The 11,120-nt window shown below is 45.5% G+C and overlaps 1 protein-coding gene across 1 annotated transcript in view; it reads left to right on the top strand.

Moving 5' to 3' along the window:
- The window catches only part of LOC139322396 (phospholipase A and acyltransferase 3-like), an 11,680-nt gene extending 3,107 nt beyond the window's left edge, over positions 1-8,573 (top strand). The window contains exons 3-5 of the mRNA XM_070951495.1: positions 5,485-5,587; positions 6,762-7,045; positions 8,475-8,573. Coding sequence (XP_070807596.1) covers positions 5,485-5,587; positions 6,762-7,045; positions 8,475-8,573 — 486 coding nt within the window. The remainder of the gene's footprint in view (positions 1-5,484; positions 5,588-6,761; positions 7,046-8,474) is intronic.
- The last annotated feature ends 2,547 nt before the right edge of the window (positions 8,574-11,120 follow it).

Below are 11,120 nucleotides of genomic sequence, written 5' to 3'. Positions count from 1 at the left end.
GAAACCCACTACTGGTCCTAAGTCGCTTTTTTCAGCGCCGTTGTAACTTTGAACGGCCACTAAATGAGCTGTTGTAAATCGAGGACTACCTGTATTTCATCTGTGCTTACTCCAAAAAAAAAAAAAATCACACCAGATTGTTCGGATTGCTAACAATTGTTCCCCCCCCCCCTTTCTTCTTCTTGAAATATGCCGTCCACTTGAGTTTCAGGCGGTGGTAATCTGGCAAGCAAATCCAGAATTTGATTTGCAGCCAGAAGTTGAGCCGCAGAAGGCCCCAAATGGGCCAGAACATTGCTATTTAGTATTAAATATTTTTTTAAAAAATGTTTTATTCTCCTTTACAACTCAGGGAGAGCTTTCAAGGCAGCCGAGCGGCTCTAAGAATAAAGAATACAGATAGTCCTCAACTTATAATCACAACTCAGCCTCACATGTCCATTTGCCTAAACTATCTTTTTTGCTCCATTTTACGACCTTTCTTGCCACCGTTGTTAAGTGAATCGCTCCAGTTGTACAGTTAGTAACATGGTTGTTAAGCAAATCCGGCTTCCCAGTGGTGAAATCCTGCCGGTTCTGTCCAGCTCACGGTACAGGTGGCAGCGCATAGTTCGGCAAACTGGTAGCGGCGGCTGCGCATGGTTTGGTGAACTGGTAGCGGCGGTAGTGCGAGGCTCCACCCACCCGCCTGGATATCGTTACTTCCTGGTTTTAACCAGGAAGTAACCTGTTTTTGACGTTATTCTGTATTCTGCCACATTTATTCATCTCCGCCCCCTGCCTTTTATCCCCAGAGCTAGAGTGGGGCTTCACTAGCAGCAGTGGCTCTTCCATCCCAAGGACCGGCCCATAGATTTCCACTGCACTCCTCTCCTCTACCTCTGCACATCCACGCATCAGGCACAGGACCCAGCTGTTCCTCCTCTTCCTCATCAGCCACCTCCAGACCTGTGGGCTGTTGACTCTCCATCTGAGGGCTGACGGACAGCCCAGGCTACACCTCTGCCTCTCTGTTGTGACCTAGGCTCACTTAGTCATTACAGGACACAATTCGTCTCAAACAAAACTATTTTATTATAACAGCTGAGAATTACTTCATTCCCAGCTTAGTCCAAATTAATTCCAAAACAAATCCTTTAGAAAAAGTCCTTTGGGCTTATCACAAACCTTTATCTTCTTTGGCACCCTGCCAAAGGCCTTTCTTGGCAAAGCCCCATGAAGTTCATAAACAAGAGACGCTGACTAGAAAACAGATTTAGCAATGCTGCTTTCCTACAAAGAGCCCAAGAGCCTTTGCTGCTCTTTTAAGCCTTTTAAGAGTTGTCCCTTTTGCTTTAGCTGCTCTTGCCTTCTGGCAGCTCTGTGCATGCGTGCACTAGGAACAGGCTCCTCCTGTTCCTCTGCCTCTCTGCTATCTGCCTCTGGAGGCTCCGGAGTCTGCACATCACTCCCAGATGGCCCTGGCCCCCAATGCAGAGCCCTCGTCCGGGCCTTCCCCAGACTCCAGGACTGGCCCATGGTCCTCCCCAGCCTCCTCACTGTCCGACTCCGCTGCTAGCTCCGCAGGCTGCTGGCGGACCACAACACACTCTCTCTCTTTGCCAGCTCCACTCCCTCTTCCCCCTTGCCCCCATTGCCTCGATGCTAACCCTGACTCCCACGCCTCTTCCTCCTCCTCCTTTGATTCGGCTGCTGGAGGAGCTGGTGGCCGATAGGCCACAACTCCCCCCCCCCCTCCCAAAAACACCACCACCACTTGTTATTTGACAGTTTCCAGATCTCTGGTGCTGAAACAAACCTGCCTTGACTAAATTAAGAGTCCTTTTCAAGGGGACCTTGTCTCTCTCACATCCCCAGGGCTATAAGCATTTGTGAATGCTCCTTTTAAAAGCCTTTGATTTGATTTTAAAGGCAGATAACAGGGTTTGCCGCGCGGTGATATCTGCAGAAAGAGGTTTGCTTGCTTCCCCATTGAGAGATGGTTGGATAAGTCAATACAACACAGTGGGAACTGCAACAAAATGGGGTAACGTGGAATGATTGCGCTCAGGATCCCCGCCAGCCAATGAGCCATGCCCTCTCTTGGACCATCTATTTCATTATCTTGCCCAGAAAACAATTTACTGGAGATGTTACCCATCTTCTCGGAGCCATCAGCGTCTGAGTCGGTGTCTTGGGGTTAGGAGACATTAGACTTGCTCTTCTGGGCATGTTGGTGCTGCAGAATCTGCGGTTGAAGGTAGAGAGCCAGAGCCAGACTGAAGACCAAAGTTAGCTTTGCATGGCCATGACATGGTCCGTGCTTCCAAAATAGGTCGTTCTCCAGGAATAGAGTCAAAGAATGATGGAATTGGAATCGACCGCTGGCCACATTTCCATCTTCTGAAGGAAGACCAAGTCAATCACCCAATGAAGGTTGGTTGTCCAGCCTCTTTTTGGAAGATTCTAAGGGTTGCAGGACTCACTACCTCTATAAATATGGAGCGTTCCATCAGGAAATCAATAGTCCTCTTCCATTGAAACAAAATCTATGTATTTCTAATTCTAGTTTAATGAAAAGAAGGACTAAGGGGAGACATGATAGCAGTCTTCCAATATCTCAGGGGGAGAGGGAAGAGGGAGTCAAGCTATCTTTCCAAAGTATCCGAAGGCAGGACAAGAAGCAATGGGTGGAAACTAAATAAGGAGAGAAGCAATTTAGAACTAAGGAGGAATTTCCTGACAGTCAGAACAATCAACCAGTGGAACAACTTGCCTCCAGAAGTTGTGAATGCTGCAACACTGGAAGTTTTTAAGAAGATGCTGGATAACCATTTGTCTGAAGTGGTGTAGGGTTTCCTGCCTAAGCAGGGGGTTGGACTAGAAGACCTCCAAGGTCCCTTCCAACTCTGTTATTCTATTCTATTCTATTCTATTCTATTCTATTCTATTCTATTCTATTCTATTCTATTCTATTCTATTCTATTCTATTCTATTCCTCTATTTCTATTCTAATTCCCTATTCCTATCCCATCCCATCCCATCCCATCCCATCCCATCCCATCCCATCCCATCCCATCTCATCTCATCCCATCCCATCCCATCCCATCCCATCCCATCCCATCCCATCCCATCCCATCCCATCCCATTCTATTTGCAATTTCTGATCGTTATCTCTAATCCAAATTACTTAGAAGATTGCTTACCACCTTCCCTATGACTTCCTTTGATGTGCCTGAGTCCCAATATCATGTCTCCCTTCTTTGTCATTTCCCCCGATGGAGCATCAGGAGATGTATTTAATATTGTTCCCCATCAAAATTTCAATACTTGGCTGTTGTGTATGTATTTTCTTTCTGGATGCTTTTTATGTGGTTTAGCCCAGAGTCAATTGATTGAATAGGTAGCTATAGAAATGGAATAAATAAAATAAAAATAAAATCATGGGAGACTGTCTGGGCCACACCCAAGGGAGTCAAGGCTTGACTCCGCAAGCTAGGATTTTCAACAGTACTTTCAAGAGATACGTCCGCAAGCGTTTTGTGTGTTTTTGTACTTACTGCTGAGTAAACCCCGTCAAAATGGGTGCAGTGTACCTGAAACTTATAATAAAGAGAACACATATTTAATTATTCATGCATCAACTGCATTGGAAAAGTGAAGAGATTCCTATTGATGAGAAGGTGATTAGGAAAACAGTAGAATGCGCAGAAATGAACAGATTAACACTAGCAATTAAGGAGAGAGAACAAACTGAATATTATATGACATGGGAGGTATTTTATCAATGGTTAGAGAATAAAAAAGGAAACTGGAAATGAAGATGATCAAAGAAAAATAGAAAATATATTACGATAGAGATATAAATAAGATGACAATTGTTAGTGTTCGTATGACGAGAATAACTATAGGTTTAATCTTATTATTGTACTACCATTAGAAGATACGTTAAGAAGAAAATGAAGAGCTTTATAATGTTTAATTGTTTATTATAATCTTAAATTTAGAGAAGCAATATTAATGTGAAGGATGTTGCAAATGTTGAAGGATGTTGCACAGAGATAGCTGTACCCAGGCGACACACTGCTTAAGGACAGATGGAATGTTTATATTTTGAGAATTGAAAAATAAAAAACTTATTAAAAAAAAATAGGTGCAGTGTAACTTGCTAGTAAAGCTATCCTGGGACACACATGGATAATGTAGGTTGCCTTGAATAAAAAGATATTTATTTATTTATTCAAGATGGAATAAAGCTTTGTAAACAGATCCTAGACCAGAGATGGACCAGCCAAACACACATCACCCTTTCAAGGTTGACCTTGATCTCATTTTTTGAGGTTAGGAGATGGTCCAAAGGCCACCATTTTTTGATGTGTCTGGTACGTTTTGGTTGAGGGAGCTAGCTAGCTAGGTTTAGCCTATGGAAGAGAAGGATGAGGGAGGACATGATAGCTTGAGGCGCTGCCACAGAGAAGAAGGGATCAACCTATTCTCCACAGCACCAGAGGGCAGGAAGAGAAGTAACAGGTGGAAGGTTATGAAAGAGAGTTGTTGTTGTTAGTTGCGAAGTCGTGTCTGACCCATCGCGACCCCATGGACAACATTCCTCCAGGCCTTCCTGTCCTCTACCATCCTCTGGAGTCCATTGAAGCTCACGCCGGCTGCTTCCGTGACTCCATCCAGCCACCTCCTTCTCTGCCATCCCCTTCTTCTTTTGCCCTCCATCATTCCCAGCATTCGGCTCTTCTCCAGGGAGTCCTTCCTTCCCCTTAGGTGGCCAAAGGATTTGAGTTTCCTCTTCAGGATCTGGCCTTCTAAAGAGCAGTGAGGGTTGATCTCCTCTAGGACCGACCGGTTGGATGGCCTTGCAGTCCAAGGGACTCGCAGGTGTCTTCTCCAGCACCAGAGTTCAAAGGCCTCCATTCTTTGGCCTTCTCAGCCTTCCTTATGGTCCAACTTTCACAGCCATCCGTTGCAACTGGGAAAACCATCGCCTTGATTAGACTCACTTTTGTTGGCAGTGATGTCTCTGCGTTTTAGGATGCTGTCTAGATTTGCCATGGCTTTCCTCCCCAGGAGCAAGCCTCTTTTGATTTCTTGGCTGCAGTCCCCACCTTGGGGATCTTGGAGCCCAGGAAGATAAAATCTGTCGCTACCTCCATTTCTTCCCCATCAATTTGCCAGGAATTGAGAGGGCCGGATGCCATGATCTTAGTTTAGAGAGACCCCACCCTAGAAGTAAGGATAAATTTCCGGACAGTGAGAAAAATTAAACAATGGAATAGTTTGTGGGTGGTCCATCGCTGGAGGTTTTCAAAAATAGAGTGGGGCAACCATTTGACCAGGACGGTATATAGACACTGAGCTTGTCGATCAGAAAAGTCGGCAGTCCGGCGGTTCGAATCCCTAGTACAGGCCTCCTGCATGAGCAGGGGAGTTGGACTAGATGACCTCCAAGCTCCCTTCCGACTCTGTTACTGTTGTTTCTTTCCCCTCCTACAGGAAGAAATTAAACCGGGAGACCTGATTGAGATTTTCCGTTCTTGCTATCAACACTGGGGTATCTACGTCGGAGAGGGCAAAGTTGTCCATTTAGCCCCCGAATGTGAGTTTCCATGGAAACCAAACCAGGCCCAGCATGAGGGTGTTGGGGACTCCACCGGCAGATCAGATAATAAATAACCATCATTATCTCAGTGGGGCACCCATGGCACGGACACACGGGGTGCTGAGCTCTCAGGGGGTGGAGTTTGCCCCCCCACAGGCTTTAACTAGGTTAGTTAGAGACCCGGTGACTGCTTTCTCACCAAGGGGAGATGGCTCGGTGCCAGTGCTCCTTAGTTTCCATTTCAATGTATTGTGAAAGCACGGAAAAATGGGTTAATCCACTAACCGAATTAAAGTGTGCGCTGTGCGGCAGCCGAAGGACCGTTTTCTCCTTCACGTTTAATTCACTTCCCCGTATAATTTTGCCTGGCCTTGTTTGCAGCTCAGCCTGGTTACTTCACACTGCATTAGCCCTAGATGAAAAAGGGGGTTTAGTTAGATAGCTTGCAGTCCAACACGTCTCCGTATATTGTTATATCTTGTTATATATCTTGTTATATCAGAATGAGTTTTTAATGTTTTTAATTTTTAAATGTTTTTTTTTTATAATGATTTTTTAAAAAATGTATTGTGAACCGCCCTGAGTCTTCGGAGAGGGGCGGCATATAAATTGACTTAATTAAAAATTAAATTAAATTATCTTTAAATCAGGGGTGAAATTTATTTTATTTTATTTTATTTTATTGAATTTGTATACTGCCCTACTCCCGAAGGACTCAGGGCGGTGAACAGCCATAGAATAAAACATATAAATACAAAATTTAAAATAGATTAAAACGAATTAAATAATTTGGCTGAACAAATTTAAAACCCCAATAATTTAAAACCAGATTTAAAATTTCCATTTAAAAGGGGAAAGACTTAGGTCAGGCTGGCTTGATGAAATAGGAAAGTCTTGAGCACGCGACGGAAGGTACGCAGATCCGGGATCCTCCGTATCTCCGGGGGGAGCTCGTTCCAGATAGTAGGTGCCCCCACAGAGAAGGCCCTCCCCCTGGGGGCCGCCAGTCGACATTGTTTGGCCGATGGCACCCGGAGGAGCCCCTCTCTATGGGAGCGTACTGGTCGGTGGGAGGCTATTGGTGGTAGCAGGCGGATCCAGCAGATTCTGACAGGTTCTAGAGAACCGGTAGCGGAAATTCAACCTTCTTCCCTTTCCTTCTTTCCGGCAGGTGACCGACTTGCGAACGGGGCTGCCAGCGTCCTGGCGGTCTTGTCCGACCGAGCGTATGTGAAGAAAGATTGGCTGGAAACGGTGGTGCGGAATGACCAATACCGAGTGAACAACAAACACGACCATACGTATCCCCCTCTGCCCCTAACTAAGACCCTCGAGCGGGCAGAAGAGCTGGTGGGCAAAGAGATGCCCTACAACCTGACCAGTCACAACTGCGAACACTTTGTCATGGAGTTGCGATATGGCATCGCGATGAGTGATCAGGTACGAGGAGCAAACGTGTATAGGTCGTCCTCAAGCAGGGGGTTGGACTAGAAGACCTCCAAGGTCCCTTCCAACTCTGTTATTCTATTTATTCTGATTTTACAGCCTCAACGGGGACCAGAATTTCTGTTGCTAAGTGAGGAATGTTGTTAAAACGAGTAGAGCCTGATTTTTATCACCTCTTTCGGCCTGGTTGTTAAGCGAATCCCTGCCTGTTTGAGTTAAACCATGCAGTCGTTAAGGGAATTTGTTTGTTTAGAAATGTTATATTGCCGGCTACTCACGCATGGCGACTCAAGGTGGCTTACAGGACATAAAAGCACAATATAAAAGGAATAAAAATAATAAATAATAAAAATAATAAAACAACCCACCCACCCAATAGATATTCATTCCAGCCATTTAATGGGCTCAATCCTGCTCTGGATACCCCAGGCCCACTGGCAGAACCAGGTATTCAAGGCCTGAGTGGGGGCCAGTCTAAATAGAATAAAATAGAATAGAATAGAGTAGAGTAGAGTAGAGTAAAGTAGAGTAGAAGAGTAGAGTAGAGTAGAGTAGAGTAGAGTAGAGTAGAGTAGAGTAGAGTAGAGTAGAGTAGTAGACTAGACTAGAGTAGAGTAGGGTAGAGTAGAGTAGAGTAGAGTAGAGGAATAGACTAGAGTAGAGTAGAGTAGAGTAGAGTAGAGTAGAGTAGAATAGAATAGAATAGAATAGAGTAGAGTAGAGTAGAGTAGAGGAGTAGAGTAGAGTAGAGGAGAGGAGAGGAGAGGAGAGGAGAGAAGAGTGGAGTGAAGTGGAGTGGAGTGGAGTGGAGTGGAGTGGAGTGGAGTGGAGTGGAGTGGAGTGGAGTAGAGTAGAGTAGAGTAGAGTAGAGTAGAGTAGAGTAGAGTAGAATAGAATAGAATAGAATAGAATAGAATAGAATAGAATAGAATAGAATAGAAAATAGACTAGACTAGACTAGAATATAAGAATAAACAGAGTTGGAAGGGACCTTGGAGATCTTCTAGTCCAACCCCCTGCTTAGGCAGGAAACCCTACACCACTTCAGACAAATAGTTATCCAACCTCTTATTAAAAACTCCCAGTGTTGGAGCATTCACAACTTCTGGAGGCAAGTTGTTCCACTGATTAATTGTTCTCACTGTCAGGAAATTTCTCCTTAGTTCTAAGTTGCTTCTCTCCTTGGTTAGTTTCCACCCATTGCTTCTTGTCCTACCCTACCCTAATTCCCAGAAGGATGATGTTCCAGAGGGAGGGGGCATTATTCTTTAGTACTTCTGCGGTGAAAAGAACACAGATAATTCCTGATTGGTCCGGGTTTTTTGTTTCCAGCACGTAGCCCTTTAGGCACACCTCAGTCTTCCCACAGCCACCGTCTGTAAAATGGGTGCAGCCGTGCGCGATGCGCTTTTCATCCCTTCTCTATCTTTCCTTGCAGGTCACTGAAGCCATTGCTGTGGGAACAATTGGCATGATGGGCGTGGCGGCCGCCATGATCCGATCCGCGGCCAAATGGCGCAAGCATTACAACGAATAGCTGGTGGGGAGGGGGCGGAGGCCTCCATGGCAGGATTTTTACCAGCTCTGGGGGTGTTTGGACTGCCTAGTGTCTTTTATTTGCCATATTGTTTTCAGACCACCAGACCAAAAATTAATCAGATTTTGTGGCAGAAAGCCACCACCCGCATCGTGCTTGGAGCCAATAAAACTCTCTTGAGGACTTAACGTTTTGGGCAAATCCCCCCCTTTTTTTTTGGGTGAGGAAGGACCGTATTTTAAATCGTGTGGCTGGATATATTGCTTTTTTGGGTGCGTTCAGCAGTGGCTGTTGAACTCAAGGGCATTGTGGGTCCTGCATTAACTCTTTATAAGGGTAATTCTACATCAGGGGCATGTAGAAATTTAATAGTGGTTAGGTAGCCATTTCTTATAGGGATGCGGCGGCTCAGGAGCTAAGACGCTGAGCTTGTCGATCGAAAGAGTCGACAGTTCAGCAGTTCGAATCCCTAGTGCCACGTAACGGGGTGAGCTCCCGTGACTTGTCCCAGCTTCTGCCAACCTAGCAGTTTGAAAGCAGGTAAAAAGAAATGCAAGTAGAAAAATAGGCACCACCTTTGGTGGGAAGGGAATAGCATTCCCTGCGCCTTTGGCGTTGAATCATGCTGGCCACATGACCATGGAGACGTCTTCGGACAGCGCTGGCTCTTTGGCTTAGAAACAGAGATGAGCACCGTCCCCTAGAGTCAGGAACGACTAGCACATATGTGGGAGGGGAACCTTTACCTTTACCTAGCCATTATTTAAAGGAGTATATGGGCACAGGTCAGGCCAGGGCATAAATACTGACAGCTGTCCTAGAATTTGTGATATGTGTCAATAAGATAGGTTGCTCCTGTCCTGTGGAACACTTATTTTCCAGATTTAAACCCCGCGTTTCCTCTAAAACCTTCAAAGCAAGGTAGCTTGGACTGAGAGTTGGAGGCTCCAAAGCTAAGTTTCCAAAGCTCAGTTGAATCTGAGTCACTGAGATTCAGGGTTGGACTAGAAGACCTCCAAGGTCCCTTCCAACACTGTTATTCGTATTCTTCACAGCTGCTGCCCCCATCTTTTCTTCGTTTTTTTTTTTTAGTCTTAGACCAGTGTTTCTCAACGTTGGTGATTTTAAGACAGGTGGACTTCAACTCCCAGAATTCCCCAGCCGGCTAAGATGTTCAGGGTTCCCAATGCAGCAATGACTTTCTGTTGTTGTTGTTATTACTGCTGTTGTTGTTAGTTGTGAAGTTGTGTCTGGCCCATTGTGACCCCATGGACAATGTTCCTCCAGGCCTTCTTGTCCTCTACCATCCTCCGGAGTCCATTGAAGCTCATGCCTACAGCTTCCATGACTCCATCCAGCCACCTCGTTCTCTGCCGTCCCCTTCTTTTGCTCTCCATCATTCCCAGCATTGGGCTCTTCTCCAGGGAGTCCTTCCTTCTCCTTAGGTGGCCAAAGGGTTTGAGTTTCCTCTTCAGGATCTGGCCTTCTAGAGAGCAGTCGGGGTTGATCTCCTCTAGGACCGACCGGTTGGATGGCCTTGCAGTCCAAGGGACTCGTGGGAGTCTTCTCCAGCACCAGAGTTCAAAGGCCTCCATTCTTTGGCACTCAGCCTTCCTTATGGTCCAACTTTCACAGCCGTCCATTGCAATTGGGAACACCAATTTTTGGTTTTGGCAATTGCAATGACTTTCTACTTTCCCGAAATTATCTCTGAAATTGTGCATCTTGTTTTATGACCGTCTCGCTTTCCCAGCTGGTCTCACACTTCAGCGTTTGCTGATGGGAAAGCTGGCTGACGTTGCGTGGCCTGAATGCTTGCAAACTTGTGAAAGGCAGAATAAGAATAAGATGGCAAGAAAGCCCACCCATCCTGCTTCCAGATTATCCCATCTCTAAAAACCACACGTTCCTTTCGGCAAAACTCGCTACCTCCCCTCTTTTCCTCGCGCAACCTTTATTCTGGCAGAAATTGGAACTCCTTGTTTTGTCTTTGGAAAATCCCAGGAGCAGCTCTTGACGATTTCCATTTCTAGGGACATAAATTTAAATAGATGGGCTTATTACCTTGCAAGGAAAAAGAGAGCAGAGGCAGATTTCTCCTGCCCTTAAACAGCTCTCCATACATTACTCTTTTTATGGCTAGAGATAATGAGATTGTAGAGATGCCGGGGAGAAGCCAGACTTAGAAGGATGACTACAAGTTGGTCTTAAAAGTCGGTCAGTTTGGCTTGGCTATTTCTTGAATTGGGGAGAGGGGGTGGGGGGAAGTGAGGGTGGGCCAGGAAGGCAGCTGAGAAATCAACCTGAAAAAGAGTTTCTGACCAGCCCTTATGCAAACGGCAGTAGAAATAAATGAGGAATTATTAGAAATAGAAATAAAATCACAGAGTTGGAAGGGACCTTGGAGGTCTTCTAGTCCAACCCCCTGCCCAGGCAGGAAACACTACACTACTTCAGACAAATGTTCATCCAACATCTTCTTAAAAATTTCCAGTGTTGGAGCATTCACAACTTCTGTAGGTAAGTTGTTCCATTTATTCTGAGAAG

Source organism: Pituophis catenifer, unplaced genomic scaffold (genome assembly GCF_029215685.1).
Source record: "Pituophis catenifer annectens isolate HBS135680 unplaced genomic scaffold, rPitCat1.0.hap2 SCAF_10, whole genome shotgun sequence".
Classification (NCBI taxonomy): domain Eukaryota; kingdom Metazoa; phylum Chordata; class Lepidosauria; order Squamata; family Colubridae; genus Pituophis; species Pituophis catenifer.
The sequence above is the reverse complement of the archived record's forward strand: the minus strand, read 5'-3'. Positions and strand labels throughout refer to the sequence as shown.